The sequence below is a fragment of the Panulirus ornatus genome, chromosome 45 (assembly GCF_036320965.1).
Source record: "Panulirus ornatus isolate Po-2019 chromosome 45, ASM3632096v1, whole genome shotgun sequence".
NCBI classification, from domain to species: Eukaryota; Metazoa; Arthropoda; class Malacostraca; order Decapoda; family Palinuridae; genus Panulirus; species Panulirus ornatus.
The window spans coordinates 1,211,818-1,231,236 of record NC_092268.1 but is presented as its reverse complement, the minus strand read 5'-3'; the positions used below and the strand labels follow the sequence as shown (position 1 = coordinate 1,231,236).

The 19,419-nt window shown below is 42.1% G+C and overlaps 1 protein-coding gene across 4 annotated transcripts in view; it reads left to right on the top strand.

The window, feature by feature from the left end:
* Window positions 1-19,419, top strand: part of LOC139762981 (rab proteins geranylgeranyltransferase component A 2-like) — a 33,695-nt gene that overhangs the window by 8,105 nt on the left and 6,171 nt on the right. Inside the window, exons 2-4 of one of the 4 annotated variants that reach the window (XM_071688434.1) lie at window positions 783-848; window positions 16,307-16,401; window positions 18,750-19,026. In XM_071688434.1, coding sequence (XP_071544535.1) covers window positions 16,391-16,401; window positions 18,750-19,026 — 288 coding nt within the window. In that variant the 5' untranslated portion in view covers window positions 783-848; window positions 16,307-16,390. Of the gene's footprint in view, window positions 1-782; window positions 849-16,306; window positions 16,402-18,749; window positions 19,027-19,419 lie in introns of those variants that run through there. The other 3 variants (XM_071688437.1, XM_071688435.1, XM_071688438.1) reach the window with 3 other exon arrangements.

Here is a 19,419-nt window from a genome sequence, read left to right as displayed (position 1 = left end):
CCACAATGTGATTAGGTCCATGAAGTTGAGGAAAGATGGGCAGAATTACTCAATATCAACAATATGGATTTTCAAAAATCCATTGGTACCACTTTCATCAAAATCTGTCTTGAATTTTATACAGGTCTTGCTGGCGGGTGACACCATTTATCCACACAATGCTTTGTTTAAATTCTAGAGAGCTTTATTTGGTGTGTAAATCAAGTTTTAAACAATAAAGCTTTATATCATTTCATGAAAGTGCCATATGGATGTTTTATTCTCCGAACCTTCAGCTACACGTGATTTGCTCGGGTTTGCGCAGAAGCATAATGCTAGGCTGTCAGGCTTGGTTTTGGGAATGCTGAACAAACATGTTTTTTTTCTTAATTATTCTGATAGAGGGCTTCAACAGTGTGCAAGAAGTTGAGGAATTACTATACTCGGTCACATACATTTTTCTTGAATGATAGTACCCGCAGATGCATACAAAATTAAAACAGCTATCGTGTATGTACGTATTGTAACCCACATATTCTAAGTTTATTATGTCAAAATCTTATTTACCCATGGATGCAAATTTCTCTTTAGTTTATTATAACAAAATCTTATTTACTCATAGATGCAATTTTCCCGCAATTAAGGTGCTTTTTTGAGAAGTACATAGATTTTTGTTTTGGTAAAAGTGATCAGGACTTTTCATCATTTGGTGATAATTTGGACTTTATGCAGCAGCCAACACAGGCTCTATTTTCATGTTGTGGAAAGTGTAATTTCATGAGTTTTTTTTTTCTTCTTTTTAGATTCAAACAATGGAGGAAGAATTTGAAACCCGTGCCTGGGATGAGGCTCCTGATGCAGAACCTCTGGTAAGATGTAACAGCATTTGATATCATGATGATCTTGTACAGTTATTTACTGTGTTACTGTAGTGATTTGTAATCAGAGTACCTGGCAAGTTGTTGATATGGAAACATAGAACATGTTTCACAGTGTTTAGAGTAATAATGCATTAGCTATTACTTTTAAGGCATAACCACACAGTGGGCGTATTGCAGTATAACTATGTGCAAGTCGATGTCATGGTAAAATATAACCTTGTCCTGACCACGGTAGAATGTGGCTGTGTATACCAGGTATTTCCATAGAAAGAATTTGCCACATATACGACTTAGTATTGTAGTAATTTATACCTGTGTATAGGGTAGGACTGTTATGAAAGTGAGATGTAACCAAATACTGGGCATGTCCATGCTGTGTATTGTACTGAATACTTGCTAAGCTGTAACCATCACTTATTATTATTATTATTATTTTGCTTTGTCGCTGTCTCCTGCGTTTGCGAGGTAGCGCAAGGAAACAGACGAAAGAAATGGCACAACCCACCCCCATACACAATGTACACACACACACACACGCTCACACACACAAATATACATACCTATACATCTCAATGTACACATATATATACACACACAGACACATACATATATACCCATGCACACAATTCACACTGTCTGCCCCTATTCATTCCCATCGCCACCTCACCACACATGGAATACCATCTCCCTCCCCACTCATGTGTGCGAGGTAGCACTAGGAAAAGACAACAAAGACCCCATTCGTTCACACTCAGTCACCAGCTGTCACGCAATAATGCCCGAAACCACAGCCCCTTTTCCACATCCAGGCCCCACACAACTTTCCATGGTTTACCCCAGACGCTTCACATTCCCTGATTCAATCCACTGACAGCATGTCAACCCCGGTATACCACATCGATCCAATTCACTCTATTCCTTGCACGCCTTTCACCCTCCTGCATGTTCAGGCCCCGATCACTCAAAATCTTTTTCACTCCATCTTTCCACCTCCAATTTGGTCTCCCACTTCTCCTCGTTCCCTCCACCTCCGACACATATATCCTCTTGGTCAATCTTTCCTCACTCATTCTCTCCATGTGCCCAAACCATTTCAAAACACCCTCTTCTGCTCTCTCAACCACGCTCTTTTTATTCCCACACATCTCTCTTACCCTTACATTACTTACTCGATCAAACCACCTCACACCACACATTGTCCTCAAACATCTCATTTCCAGCACATCCACCCTCCTGCGCACAACTCTATCCATAGCGCACGCCTCGCAACCATACAACATTGTTGGAACCACTATTCCTTCAAACATACCCATTTTTGCTTTCCGAGATAATGTTCTCGACTTCTACACATTCTTCAAGGCTCCCAGGATTTTCGCCCCCTCCCCCACCCTATGATTCACTTCCGCTTCCATGGTTCCATCCGCTGCCAGATCCACTCCCAGATATCTAAAACACTTTACTTCCTCCAGTTTTTCTCCATGCAAACTTACCTCCCAATTGACTTGACCTTCAACCCTACTGTACCTAATAACCTTGCTCTTATTCACATTTACTCTTAACTTTCTTCTTTCACACACTTTACCAAACTCAGTCACCAGCTTCTGCAGTTTCTTACATGAATCAGCCACCAGCGCTGTATCATCAGCGAACAACACCTGACTCACTTCCCAAGCTCTCTCATCCACAACAGAGTGCATACTTGCCCCTCTTTCCAAAACTCTTGCATTCACCTCCCTAACAACCCCATCCATAAACAAATTAAACAACCATGGAGACATCACACACCCCTGCCGCAAACCTACATTCACTGAGAACCAATCACTTTCCTCTCTTCCTACATGTACACAGGCCTTACATCCTCGATAAAAAGTTTTCACTGCTTCTAACAACTTGCCTCCCACACCATATATTCTTAGTACCTTCCACAGAGCATCTCTATCAACTCTATCATATGCCTTCTCCAGATCCATAAATGCTACATACAAATCCATTTGTTTTTCTAAGTATTTCTCACATACATTCTTCAAAGCAAACACCTGATGCACACATCCTCTACCACTTCTGAAACCACACTGCTCTTCCCCAATCTTATGCTCTGTACACGCCTTCACCCTCTCAATCAATACCCTCCCATATAATTTACCAGGAATACTCAACAAACTTATACCTCTGTAATTTGAGCACTCACTCTTATCCCCTTTGCCTTTGTACAATGGCACTATGGAAGCATTCCGCCAATCCTCAGGCACCTCACCATGAATCATTTTTTATTATTATTATTATACCTTGTCGCTGTCTCCCGCGTTTGCGAGGTAGCGCAAGGAAACAGACGAAAGAAATGGCCCAACCCCCCCCCATACACATGTATATACATACGTCCACACACGCAAATATACATACCTACACAGCTTTCCATGGTTTACCCCAGACGCTTCACATGCCTTGATTTAATCCACTGACAGCACGTCAACCCCGGTATACCACATCGTTCCAATTCACTCTATTCCTTGCCCTCCTTTCACCCTCCTGCATGTTCAGGCCTCGATCACACAAAATCTTTTTCACTCCATCTTTCCACCTCCAATTTGGTCTCCCTCTTCTCCTCGTTCCCTCCACCTCCGACACATATATCCTCTTGGTCAATCTTTCCTCACTCATTCTCTCCATGTGCCCAAACCACTTCAAAACACCTTCTTCTGCTCTCTGAACCACGCTCTTTTTATTTCCACACATCTCACTTACCCTTACGTTACTCACTCGATCAAACCACCTCACACCACACATTGTCCTCAAACATCTCATTTCCAGCACATCCATCCTCCTGCGCACAACTCTATCCATAGCCCACGCCTCGCAACCATACAACATTGTTGTAACCACTATTCCTTCAAACATACCCATTTTTGCTTTCCGAGATAATGTTCTCGACTTCCACACATTCTTCAAGGCCCCCAGCATTTTCGCCCCCTCCCCCACCCTATGATCCACTTCCGCTTCCATGGTTCCATCCGCTGCCAGATCCACTCCCAGATATCTAAAACACTTCACTTCCTCCACTTTTTCTCCATTCAAACTCACCTCCCAATTGACTTGACCCTCAACCCTACTGTACCTAATAACCTTGCTCTTATTCACATTTACTCTTAACTTTCTTCTTCCACACACTTTACCAAACTCAGTCACCAGCTTCTGCAGTTTCTCACATGAATCAGCCACCAGCGCTGTATCATCAGCGAACAACAACTGACTCACTTCCCAAGCTCTCTCATCCCCAACAGACTTCATACTTGCCCCTCTTTCCAAAACTCTTGCATTTACCTCCCTAACAACCCCATCCATAAACAAATTAAACAACCATGGAGACATCACACACCCCTGCCGCAAACCTACATTCACTGAGAACCAATCACTTTCCTCTCTTCCTACACGTACACATGCCTTACATCCTCGATAAAAAGTTTTCACTGCTTCTAACAACTTGCCTCCCACACCATATATTCTTAGTACCTTCCACAGAGCATCTCTATCAACTCTATCATATGCTTTCTCCAGATCCATAAATGCTACATACAAATCCATTTGCTTTTCTAAGTATTTCTCACATACATTCTTCAAAGCAAACACCTGATCCACACATCCTCTACCACTTCTGAAACCACACTGCTCTTCCCCAATCTGATGCTCTGTACATGCCTTCACCCTCTCAATCAATACCCTCCCATATAATTTACCAGGAATACTCAACAAACTTATACCTCTGTAATTTGAGCACTCACTCTTATCCCCTTTGCCTTTGTACAATGGCACTATGCACGCATTCCACCAATCCTCAGGCACCTCACCATGAGTCATACATACATTAAATAACCTTACCAACCAGTCAACAATACAGTCACCCCCTTTTTTAATAAGTTCCACTGCAATACCATCCAAACCTGCTGCCTTGCCGGCTTTCATCTTCCGCAAAGCTTTCACTACCTCTTCTCTGTTTACCAAATCATTTTCCCTAACCCTCTCACTTTGCACACCACCTCGACCAAAACACCCTATATCTGCCACTCTATCATCAAACACATTCAACAAACCTTCAAAATACTCACTCCATCTCCTTCTCACATCACCACTACTTGTTATCACCTGCCCATTTGAGCCCTTCACTGAAGTTCCCATTTGCTCCCTTGTCTTACGCACTTTATTTACCTCCTTCCAGAACATCTTTTTATTCTCCCTAAAATTTAATGATACTCTCTCACCCCAACTCTCATTTGCCCTTTTTTTCACCTCTTGCACCTTTCTCTTGACCTCCTGTCTCTTTCTTTTATACATCTCCCACTCAATTGCATTTTTTCCCTGTAAAAATCGTCCAAATGCCTCTCTCTTCTCTTTCACTAATACTCTTACTTCTTCATCCCACCACTCACTACCCTTTCTAATCAACCCACCTCCCACTCTTCTCATGCCACAAGCATCTTTTGCGCAATCTATCACTGATTCCCTAAATGCATCGCATTCCTCCCCCACTCCCCTTACTTCCATTGTTCTCACCTTTTTCCATACATTAAATAACCTTACCAACCAGTCAAGAATACAGTCACCCCCTTTTTTAATAAATTTCACTGCAATACCATCCAATCCTGCTGCTTTGCCGGCTTTCATCTTCCGTAAAGCTTTTACTACCTCTTCTCTATTTACCAAATAATTTTCCCTAACCCTCTCACTTTGCACACCACCTTGACCAAAACACCCTATATCTGCCACTCTATCATCAAACACATTCAACAAACCTTCAAAATACTCACTCCATCTCTTTCTCACATCACCACTACTTGTTATCACCTCCCCATTAGCCCCCTTCACTGAAGTTCCCATTTGCTCCCTTGTCTTATGCACTTTATTTACCTCCTTCCAAAACATCTTTTTATTCTCCCTGAAATTTAATGATACTCTCACCCCAACTCTCATTTTTCCTTATTTTCACCTCTTGCACCTTTCTCTTGACCTCCTGCCTCTTTCTTTTATACCTCTCCTGCTAATTTGCATTTTTTCCCTGCAAAAATCGTTCAAATGCCTCTCTCTTCTCTTTCACTAATAATCTTACTTCTTCATCCCACCACTCACTACCCTTTCTAATCAACCCACCTCCCACGCTTCTCATGCCACAACCATCTTTTGCACAATCCATCACTGATTCCCTAAATACATCCCATTCCTCCCCCACTCCCCTTACTTCCATTGGTCTCACCTTTTTCCAGTCTGTACTCAGTCTCTCCTGGTACTTCCTCACACAAGTCTCCTTCCCAAGCTCACTTACTCTCACCACCCTCTTCACCCCAACATTCACTCTTCTTTTCTGAAAACCCATACAAATCTTCACCTTTGCCTCCACAAGATAATGATCAGACATCCCTCCAGTTGCACCTCTCAGCAAATTAACATTAATATTAAGTAGAAGTAATAGATAGAATTAGGTGGGAGCTTTACATAGAAGTAGTAGGCTGGAAGATCAGGCAGAGATGTTAGGTAGTAGTAGTTGGTAGGAATATTAGGGTGGTCTATTAGGGTGAGGAGAGTTATGCTATGGCCATCCCCTTGAGGGAGTTTCCAAAAGGAAAGGTCATCAGAGATATACACGTAGATAGATAGATATGACTGTTGTACTTAATTTGTTGCTTTTCCATGTCCTTTTTTATGTACCTCTTTCAGTGCACTAGGTGATAATTTCTGGTCTTGGATTGCTATGTTTGACATGGCTGTTTGTTAGTTTCTCCAAGTTCATTTATTTTAGGCTTTGATATTTTATTTTTTGATTTTCTAGCTCTTTTTAGTCTGTGTTAATTATTAATATTTTTTTTTTTTTTTTTTTTTTTTTATACTTTGTCGCTGTCTCCCGCGTTTGCGAGGTAGCGCAAGGAAACAGACGAAAGAAATGGCCCACCCCCCCCATACACAAGTACATACACACGTCCACACACGCAAATATACATACCTACACAGCTTTCCATGGTTTACCCCGGACGCTTCACATGCCTTGATTCAATCCACTGACAGCACGTCAACCCCTGTATACCACATCGCTCCAATTCACTCTATTCCTTGCCCTCCTTTCACCCTCCTGCATGTTCAGGCCCCGATCACACAAAATCCTTTTCACTCCGTCTTTCCACCTCCAATTAGGTCTCCCTCTTCTCCTCGTTCCCTCCACCTCCGACACATATATCCTCTTGGTCAATCTTTCCTCACTCATTCTCTCCATGTGCCCAAACCATTTCAAAACACCCTCTTCTGCTCTCTCAACCACGCTCTTTTTATTTCCACACATCTCTCTTACCCTTACGTTACTTACTCGATCAAACCACCTCACACCACACATTGTCCTCAAACATCTCATTTCCAGCACATCCATCCTCCTGCACACAACTCTATCCATAGCCCACGCCTCGCAACCATACAACATTGTTGGAACCACTATTCCTTCAAACATACCCATTTTTGCTTTCCGGGATAATGTTCTCGACTTCCACACATTTTTCAAGGCTCCCAAAATTTTCGCCTCCTCCCCCACCCTATGATCCACTTCCGCTTCCATGGTTCCATCCGCTGCCAGATCCACTCCCAGATATCTAAAACACTTCACTTCCTCCAGTTTTTCTCCATTCAAACTCACCTCCCAATTGACTTGACCCTCAACCCTACTGTACCTAATAACCTTGCTCTTATTCACATTTACTCTTAACTTTCTTCTTCCACACACTTTACCAAACTCCGTCACCAGCTTCTGCAGTTTCTCACATGAATCCACCACCAGCGCTGTATCATCAGCGAACAACAACAGACTCACTTCCCAAGCTCTCTCATCCCCAACAGACTTCATACTTGCCCCTCTTTCCAAGACTCTTGCATTTACCTCCCTAACAACCCCATCCATAAACAAATTAAACAACCATGGAGACATCACACACCCCTGCCGCAAACCTACATTCACTGAGAACCAATCACTTTCCTCTCTTCCTACACGTACACATGCCTTACATCCTCGATAAAAACTTTTCACTGCTTCTAACAACTTGCCTCCCACACCATATATTCTTAATACCTTCCACAGAGCATCTCTATCAACTCTATCATATGCCTTCTCCAGATCCATAAATGCTACATACAAATCCATTTGCTTTTCTAAGTATTTCTCACATACATTCTTCAAAGCAAACACCTGATCCACACATCCTCTACCACTTCTGAAACCACACTGCTCTTCCCCAATTTGATGCTCTGTACATGCCTTCACCCTCTCAATCAATACCCTCCCATATAATTTACCAGGAATACTCAACAAACTTATACCTCTGTAATTTGAGCACTCACTCTTATGCCCTTTGCCTTTGTACAATGGCACTATGCACGCATTCCGCCAATCCTCAGGCACCTCACCATGAGTCATACATACATTAAATAACCTTACCAACCAGTCAACAATACAGTCACCCCCTTTTTTAATAAATTCCACTGCAATACCATCCAAACCTGCTGCCTTGCCGGCTTTCATCTTCCGCAAAGCTTTTACTACCTCTTCTCTGTTTACCAAATCATTTTCCCTAACCCTCTCACTTTGCACACCACCTCGACCCAAACACCCTATATCTGCCACTCTGTCATCAGACACATTCAACAAACCTTCAAAATACTCATTCCATCTCCTTCTCACATCACCACTACTTGTTATCACCTCCCCATTTACGCCCTTCACTGAAGTTCCCATTTGCTCCCTTGTCTTACGCACCCTATTTATATATGTTTATTTGTTATATTTAATTGCTGTTTCCCACTGATGCGGGAAACAGACGAATAATGGCCCATCCACTCATATACACATATATACATAGACACCCATACATGCACATGTACATACACACTTATACATATATATACACAGTTACATATTAATACTTGCTTGCTTTCTTCAATTACCCGTGCCACCCCACAGGAAACAGCATCACCACCCCCCTGCGTCAGCGAGGTAGCACCAGTTAAGCAGACCAAAAAAGGCCACATTCATGTGCGAAGTGAGAGGGTTAGGGAGAATGATTTGGTAAACAGATAAGAGGGAGTGGAAGCTTTGCGGAAGATGAAAGCCGGCAAGACAGTGGTTTTGGATGGTATTGCAGTGGAATTTATTAAAAAAGGGGGTGACTGTGTTGCTGACTGGTTGGTATGTATAGTTAATGTATGTATGACTCATGGTGAGGTGCCTGAGGATTTGTGGAATGCTTGCATAGTGTCATTGTACAAAGGCAAAGGGGATAAAGGTGAGTGCTCAAATTACAGAGGTATAAATTTGTTGAGTATTCCTGGGAAATTGTATTTTATTTATTTATTTTGCTTTGTCACTGTCTCCCACATATGCGAGGTAGCACAAGGAAACAGACGAAAGAAATGGCCCAACCCACCCCCATACACATATATATACATACACGTCCACACACGCAAATATACATACCCATACATCTCACAGTACACATATATATACACACACAGACACATACATATATACACATGCACACAATTCACACTGCCTTTATTCATTCATATCGCCACCTCACTACACATGGAATAACACCCCCCCTCCCCCCTCATGTGTGCGAGGTAGCGCTAGGAAAAGACAACAAAAGCCCCATTCGTTCACACTCAGTCTCTAGCTGTCATGTAATAATGCCCGAAACCACAGCTCCCTTTCCACATCCAGGCCCCACACAACTTTCCATGGTTTACCCCAGACGCTTCACATGCCCTGATTCAGTCCATTAACAGCAAGTCTACCCCGGTATACCATATCGATCCAATTCACTCTATTCCTTGCCCGCCTTTCACCCTCCTGCATGTTCAGGCCCCGATCACTCAAAATCTTTTTCACTCCATCTTTCCACCTCCAATTTGGTCTCCCACTTCTCCTCGTTCCCTCCACCTCCGACACATATATCCTCTTTGTCAATCTTTCCTCACTCATTCTCTCCATGTGCCCAAACCATTTCAAAACACCCTCTTCTGCTCTCTCAACCACACTCTTTTTATTTCCACACATCTCTCTTACCCTTACATTACTTACTCGATCAAACCACCTCACACCACACATTGTCCTCAAACATCTCATTTCCAGCACATCCACCCTCCTGCGCACAACTCTATCCATACCGCACGCCTCGCAACCATACAACATTGTTGGAACCACTATTCTTTCAAACATACCCATTTTTGCTTTCTGAGATAATGTTCTCGAATTCCAAACATTCTTCAAGACTCCCAGGATTTTTGATTCCTCCCCCACCCTATGATTCACTTCCACTTCCATGGTTCCATCTGCTGCCAGATCCACTCCCAGATATCTAAAACACTTTACTTCCTCCAGTTTTTCTCTATTCAAACTTACCTCCCAAGTGACTTGACCCTCAACCCTACTGTACCTGATAACCTTGCTCTTATACACATTTACTCTTAACTTTCTTCTTTCACACACTTTACCAAACTCAGCCACCAGCTTCTGCTGTTTCTCACATGAATCAGCCACCAGTGCTGTATCATCAGCGAACAACAACTGACTCACTTCCCAAGCTCTCTCATCCACAATAGACTTCATACTTGCCCCTCTTTCCAAAACTCTTGCATTCACCTCCCTAACAACCCCATCCATAAACAAATTAAACAACCATGGAGACATCACACAACCCTGCCACAAACCTACATTCACTGAGAACCAATCACTTTCCTCTCTTCCTACACATACACATGCCTTACATCCTCGATAAAAAGTTTTCACTGCTTCTAACAACTTGCCTCCCACACCATATATTCTTAATACCTTCCACAGAGCATCTCTATCAACTCTGTCATATGCTTTCTCCAGATCCATAAATGCTACATACAAATCCATTTGCTTTTCTAAGTATTTCTCACATACATTCTTCAAAGCAAACACCTGATCCACACATCCTCTACCACTTCTGAAACCACAGTGCTCTTCCCCAATCTGATGCTCTGTACATGCCTTCACCCTCTCAATCAATACCCTCCCATATAATTTACCAGGAATACTCAACTATCTTATACCTCTGTAATTTGAGCACTCATTCTTATCCTCTTTGCCTTTGTACAATGGCACTATGCATGCATTCCGCCAATCCTCAGGCACCTCACCATGAGTCATACATACATTAAATAACCTTACCAACCAGTCAAGAATACAGTCACCCCCTTTTTTAATAAATTCCACTGCAATACCATCCAAACCTGCTGCCTTGCCGGCTTTCATCTTCCACAAAGCTTTTACTACCTCTTCTCTGTTTACCAAATCATTTTCCTAACCCTCTCACTTTGCACAGCACCTAGACCAAAACACCCTATATCTGCCACTCTATCATCAAACACATTCAACAAACCTTCAAAATACTCACTCCATCTCCTTCTCACGTCACCACTACTTGTTTTCACCTCCCCATTAGCGCCCTTCACTGAAGTTCCCATTTACTCCCTTGTCTTATGCACTTTATTTACCTCCTTCCAGAACATCTTTTTATTCTCCCTAAAATGTAATGATATTCTCTCACCCCAACTCTCATTTCCCCTCTTTTTCACCTCTTGCACCTTTCTCTTGACCTCCTGTCTCTTTCTTTTATACATCTCCCACTCAATTGCATTTTTTCCCCTGCAAAAATCGTCCAAATGCCTCTCTCTTCTCTTTCACTAATAATCTTACTTCTTCATCCCACCACTCACTACCCTTTCTAATCAACCCACCTCCCACGCTTTTCATGCCACAAGCATCTTTTGCGCAATGCATCACTGATTCCCTAAATACATCCCATTCCTCCCCCACTCCCCTTACTTCCATTGTTCTCACCTTTTTCCATTCTGTACTCAGTTTCTCCTGGTACTTCCTCACACAAGTCTCCTTCCCAAGCTCACTTACTCTCACCACCCTCTTCACCCCAACATTCACTCTTCTTTTCTGAAAACCCATACAAATCTTCACCTTAGCCTCCACAAGATAATGATCAGACATCCCTCCAGTTGCTCCTCTCAGCAAATTAACGTTAATATTAAGTAGAAGTTGTAGATAGAATTAGGTGGGAGCTTTACATAGAAGTAGTAGGCTGGAAGATCAGGCAGAGATGTTAGGTAGTTGTAGTTGGTAGGAATATTAGGGTGGTCTATTAGGGTGAGGAGAGTTATGCTATGGCCATCCCCTTGAGGGAGTTTCCAAAAGGAAAGGTCATCAGAGATATACACGTAGATAGATAGATATGACTGTTGTACTTAATTTGTTGCTTTTCCATGTCCTTTTTTATATACCTCTTTCAGTGCACTGGGTGATAATTTCTGGTCTTGGATTGCTATGTTTGACATGGCTGTTTGTTAGTTTCTCCAAGTTCATTTATTTTAGGCTTTGATATTTTATTTTTTGATTTTCTAGCTCTTTTTAGTCTGTGTTAATTATTAATATTTATATATGTTTATTTGTTATATTTAATTGCTGTTTCCCACTGATGCGGGAAACAGACAAATAATGGCCCATCCACTCATATACACATATATACATAGACACCCATACATGCACATGTACATACACACTTATACATATATATACACAGTTACATATTAATACTTGCTTGCTTTCTTCAATTACCTGTGCCACCCCACAGGAAACAGCATCACCACCCCCCTGCGTCAGCGAGGTAGCACCAGTTAAGCAGACCAAAAAAGGCCACATTCATGTGCGAAGTGAGAGGGTTAGGGAGAATGATTTGGTAAACAGAGAAGAGGGAGTGGAAGCTTTGCGGAAGATGAAAGCTGGCAAGACAGTGGTTTTGGATGGTATTGCAGTGGAATTTATTGAAAAAGGGGGTGACTGTGTTGCTGACTGGTTGGTATGTCTAGTTAATGTATGTATGACTCATGGTGAGGTGCCTGAGGATTGGTGGAATGCTTGCATAGTGCCATTGTACATAGGCAAAGGGGATAAAGGTGAGTGCTCAAATTACAGAGGTATAAATTTGTTGAGTATTCCTGGGAAATTGTATTTTATTTATTTATTTTGCTTTGTCACTGTCTCCCACATTTGCGAGGTAGCACAAGGAAACAGACGAAAGAAATGGCCCAACCCACCCCCATACACATGTATATACATACACGTCCACACACGCAAATATACATACCCATATATCTCACAGTACACATATATATACACACAGACACATACATATATACACATGCACACAATTCACACTGCCTTTATTCATTCATATTGCCACCTCGCCACACATGGAATAACATCCCCCTCCCCCCCTCATGTGTGCGAGGTAGCGCTAGGGAAAGACAACAAAGGCCCCATTCGTTCACACTCAGTCTCTAGCTGTCATGTAATAATGCCCGAAACCACAGCTCCCTTTCCACATCCAGGCCCCACACAACTTTCCATGGTTTACCCCAGACGCTTCACATGCCCTGATTCAATCCATTAACAGCATGTCTACCCCGGTATACCACATCGCTCCAATTCACTCTATTCCTTGCCCTCCTTTCACCCTCCTGCATGTTCAGGCCCCGATCACACAAAATCCTTTTCACTCCATCTTTCCACCTCCAATTTGGTCTCCCTCTTCTCCTCGTTCCCTCCACCTCCGACACATATATCCTCTTGGTCAATCTTTCCTCACTCATTCTCTCCATGTGCCCAAACCATTTCAAAACACCCTCTTCTGCTCTCTCAACCACGCTCTTTTTATTTCCACACATCTCTCTTACCCTTACGTTACTTACTCGATCAAACCACCTCACACCACACATTGTCCTCAAACATCTCATTTCCAGCACATCCATCCTCCTGCGCACAACTCTATCCATAGCCCACGCCTCGCAACCATACAACATTGTTGGAACTACTATTCCTTCAAACATACCCATTTTTGCTTTCCGGGATAATGTTCTCGACTTCCACACATTTTTCAAGGCTCCCAAAATTTTCGCCCCCTCCCCCACCCTATGATCCACTTCCGCTTCCATGGTTCCATCCGCTGACAGATCCACTCCCAGATATCTAAAACACTTCACTTCCTCCAGTTTTTCTCCATTCAAACTCACCTCCCAATTGACTTGACCCTCAACCCTACTGTACCTAATAACCTTGCTCTTATTCACATTTACTCTTAACTTTCTTCTTCCACACACTTTACCAAACTCCGTCACCAGCTTCTGCAGTTTCTCACATGAATCCGCCACTAGTGCTGTATCATCAGCGAACAACAACTGACTCACTTCCCAAGCTCTCTCATCCCCAACAGACTTCATACTTGCCCCTCTTTCCAAGACTCTTGCATTTACCTCCCTAACAACCCCATCCATAAACAAATTAAACAACCATGGAGACATCACACACCCCTGCCGCAAACCTACATTCACTGAGAACCAATCACTTTCCTCTCTTCCTACACGTACACATGCCTTACATCCTCGATAAAAACTTTTCACTGCTTCTAACAACTTGCCTCCCACACCATATATTCTTAATACCTTCCACAGAGCATCTCTATCAACTCTATCATATAACTTCTCCAGATCCATTAATGCTACATACAAATCCATTTGCTTTTCTAAGTATTTCTCACATACATTCTTCAAAGCAAACACCTGATCCACACATCCTCCACCACTTCTGAAACCACACTGCTCTTCCCCAATCTGATGCTCTGTACACGCCTTCACCCTCTCAATCAATACCCTCCCATATAATTTACCAGGAATACTCAACAAACTTATACCTCTGTAATTTGAGCACTCACTCTTATCCCCTTTGCCTTTGTACAATGGCACTATGCACGCATTCCGCCAATCCTCAGGCACCTCACCATGAGTCATACATACATTAAACAACCTTACCAACCAGTCAACAATACAGTCACCCCCTTTTTTAATAAATTCCACTGCAATACCATCCAAACCTGCTGCCTTGCCGGCTTTCATCCTCTGCAAAGCTTTTACTACCTCTTCTCTGAATCATACATACATTAAATAACCTTACCAACCAGTCAACAATACAGTCACCCCCTTTTTTGATAGATTCCACTGCAATACCATCCAAACCTGCTGCCTTGCCGGCTTTCATCTTCCGCAAATCTTTTACTACCTCTTCTCTGTTTACCAAATCATTTTCCCTAACCCTCTCACTTTGCACACCACCTCGACCAAAACACCCTATATCTGCCACTCTATCATCAAACACATTCAACAAACCTTCAAAATACTCACTCCATCTCCTTCTCACATCACCACTACTTGTTATCACCTCCCCCATTAGCCCCCTTCACTGAAGTTCCTATTTGCTCCCTTGTCTTATGCACTTTATTTACCTCCTTCCAAAACATCTTTTTATTCTCCCTGAAATTTAATGATACTCTCTCATCCCAACTCTCATTTGCCCTCTTTTTCACCTCTTGCACCTTTCTCTTGACCTCCTGCCTCTTTCTTTTATACCTCTCCCACTCATTTGCATTTTTTCCCTGCAAAAATCGTCCAAATGCTTCTCTCTTCTCTTTCACTAATGATCTTACTTCTTCATCCCACCACTCACTACCTTTTCTAATCAATCCACCTCCCACGCTTCTCATGCCACAAGCATCTTTTGCGCAAGCCATCACTGCTTCTCTAAATACATCTCATTCCTCCCCCACTCACCTTTTTCCATTCTGTACTCAGTCTCTCATGGTACTTCCTCACACAAGTCTCCTTCCCAAGCTCACTTACTCTCACCACTCTCTTCACCCCAACATTCTCTCTTCTTTTCTGAAAACCCCCACAAATCTTCACCTTTGTCTCCACAATATAATGATCAGACATCCCTCCAGTTGCACCTCTCAGCACATTAACATCCAAAAGTCTCTCTTTCGTGCGTCTATCAATTAACACGTAATCCAATAACGCTCTCTGGCCATCTCTCCTACTTACATACGTATACTTATGTATATCTCGCTTTTTAAACCAGGTATTCCCAATCACCAGTCTTTTTCAGCACATAAATCTACAAGCAATTGTGGGAAATTGATTTTCAAAACCATTTGAATTTTTGTGATTCAGAAACTTTTAGAATCTACACGTTGTTTTATGAGAAATAGTAGGCAAGACTAAGAAGGAGAGTTACTGGAAAGTTACTGGTTGAGAAAACAACAAGAATCTTTAGGTGAGGGTATATTTAGAGAGAAATCAGTTAGGTAAAGAAGTGGGTGATTTTATAGAAGGGGACCAGTTGAAGTACAGAAGGTAGGGATGACTAGTCGAATGAAAGATACTACTCGATTTATTTGCTGTGAGGAGTTCAGAGGAGAATGTCATTTAGGATGTTTCTAAAAACATGGAAGTCATTATAAGAATTCCTTTTTGATGTGATTTATTTTCCCCATTTTTAGGAACCAGTGATTTGGAAGAAGGAGAGAGGCTAGTCACAACATTTGACCCCCAGAAAGCTTACTCCAAAGTCAAACTGGCATGGCATGTTCCATAAGTGAGGACTGACATATCTCCGAGTCATCTTAAACAACAAAATATGAAAAATGTTTTCATCTCATTTTCACCAGCCTACACCTTTATTTTATTAGACATCTGATGTTATCACTCTTGACATCTTCTGAAGTTAGATCACTTATCTTCCTGTGTTCATCATGAGTGCCATTTCCCCGTTCCTTACCTGATAGATTAATAAAGGGTAAAATATCTTTTTTTTGTTAAAGGCAACAGTCATGGACAAAAGTCCCCATCAAGGCTGGGCCTTAATTGAGATATATAGAGAATTGTGAAATGGAAAAAGAAAAGACAAGGAAAAGTATTTATGAATTTTGGAGGACGTGAAAGACTTGTCTTGTGAAATATGCCAGGCCATAGTTATTGGGAAAGACATGAGAAGGTAGAGTTCCAAAGCTTTGACATGTAGGGAAAGAAACAGGTATCAAAACTGCCCGCTGTTTAGTTACCAATGGCTACGCAGTAATCATGTGACACAACAGCTTGCCTAGTATTGGGAGGTCTCACTGGTGGTGGGGGCATACAAGCAGCCAGCTCTTAGGAGCAAAAACTTAAGTAATACCTGTAGAAGAGGGAGAGTGAACTAACATTGCAGCATAGGGCAGGGGGTTTGGAAGTTAGCCTAAGACAGTTATAAGCTAGACCACTTTCGACAAGTCTGTCAAGTAAGGATCCAGAGCTAGAACCATTCCAAATGTGAGAGCAGTACTCCATACAAAGATGAGTCAATCCCTTTTAAAGATGGAGCAACTGTTCAGTAGAAAAGAAGTTTCGACATTAAAACAGGACACCCAGTTTCTTAGAGGCAGACTTAGCTATTCCTGTAATGTGGGGTTTCTAAGAGAGAGTTGATGTTACAGTAATACCAGGTACAGATGTCCCCTGACTTACAATTTTTCAACTTTATGATGATGCGATAGCAATACACATTCAGCATCAACTTTACTTTGAATTTTGATCTTTTCCCGGTCCAGTGATATGAGATGTGATACTTTCATGGTGCTGTTCAGCAGTAGTGAGCCACAGCTTTATTTCTGTGAATTTTTGTTTACATAGTATAGACAGTCTCACATTCATAGCAGAATGGCCTATGCTGAATATTTCCCAGGCATGTATTCCCAGGATATATCCGTGTTTTATTACCACGACAGAGAACAGCGTCACATAAGAATATGTATGCAGGTCTGTAATCTTCTAGACATTTGACTCATACTTGAACTTTTCATTTCTTGTCACACCTCATTCATCCATACCTTTCAGCATTTCATTTTTGAGCATTACCATATTTTTTGATGTCTGTCATCCTGTATTTATGATTGATAATTAGTCTATTATTTTTTTTTTTTTTTTTTTTTTTTTATACTTTGTCGCTGTCTCCCGCGTTTGCGAGGTAGCGCAAGGAAACAGACGAAAGAAATGGCCCAACCCCCCCCCCCCCCCATACACATGTACATACACACGTCCACACACGCAAATATACATACCTACACAGCTTTCCATGGTTTACCCCAGACGCTTCACATGCCTTGATTCAATCCACTGACAGCACGTCAACCCCTGTATACCACATGACTCCAATTCACTCTATTCCTTGCCCTCCTTTCACCCTCCTGCATGTTCAGGCCCCGATCACACAAAATCTTTTTCACTCCATCTTTCCACCTCCAATTTGGTCTCCCTCTTCTCCTCGTTCCCTCCACCTCCGACACATATATCCTCTTGGTCAATCTCTCCTCACTCATTCTCTCCATGTGCCCAAACCATTTCAAAACACCCTCTTCTGCTCTCTCAACCACGCTCTTTTTATTTCCACACATCTCTCTTACCCTTACATTACTTACTCGATCAAACCACCTCACACCACACATTGTCCTCAAACATCTCATTTCCAGCACATCCATCCTCCTGCGCACACCTCTATCCATAGCCCACGCCTCGCAACCATACAACATTGTTGGAACCACTATTCCCTCAAACATACCCATTTTTGCTTTCCGAGATAATGTTCTCGACTTCCACACATTTTTCAAGGCTCCCAAAATTTTCGCCCCCTCCCCCACCCTATGATCCACTTCCGCTTCCATGGTTCCATCCGCTGACAGATCCACTCCCAGATATCTAAAACACTTCACTTCCTCCAGTTTTTCTCCATTCAAACTCACCTCCCAATTGACTTGACCCTCACCCCTACTGTACCTAATAACCTTGCTCTTATTCACATTTACTCTCAACTTTCTTCTTCCACACACTTTACCAAACTCAGTCACCAGCTTCTGCAGTTTCTCACATGGTATTTATTTGTTGACTTTTAGACAATGTTATTCTTTTCAGAAAAGTGATAGAACCCTGTCTGTCCGCAAGTACATCGAGTTCTGTGAATGACAAACCACAGGAATCTTCCTCTGACAAAGAAAAGGTGACACCACCAAGTGCAAGTAGTGACAGCCAGACTAGTGGTGCAGATGACCCAGGTGTAGGTTCAAATGAGAAAAAGGACGCAGAACCCAAAACCAAAGACAGTGTTCCTAAAGAAGAGGTTGAAGAAAAATGGTCTCAAGAGAGAATGATGAATCTATCAAGAAAATTTAATCTGGATCTTGCTCCTAAGGTATGTAGGAGAAAGTAGGTGACTGTGCTGCTTTAGTATTAAACTGAAGATAAGCACACACTGTCATGAGCACCTTAATGGCAATGTTGAACAAAAGTTTTTCACTGTGAAATTAGAATTGACTGGGAGTGTAAGGCCAGCCATATAGTACTTTCTCAGTTTCATGCAGAGTAGAAATATTTTTTTTTATGCATAGAATTTAGCTCTCCATTGATAATATTTCTAAAATCTTTAATCACTCCACGTTCTCACTCTTTGATATATAATTCACGCTTACCCACATTCACCTAAAGGCTTTAGTTATTCCCAATTTGGAAGAGTGAGGAGTGACCTGATTACAGCCTTTAATTTTTTTGAGTGGATCAAAGACATGGACAGTGAACAGTTCGAGAG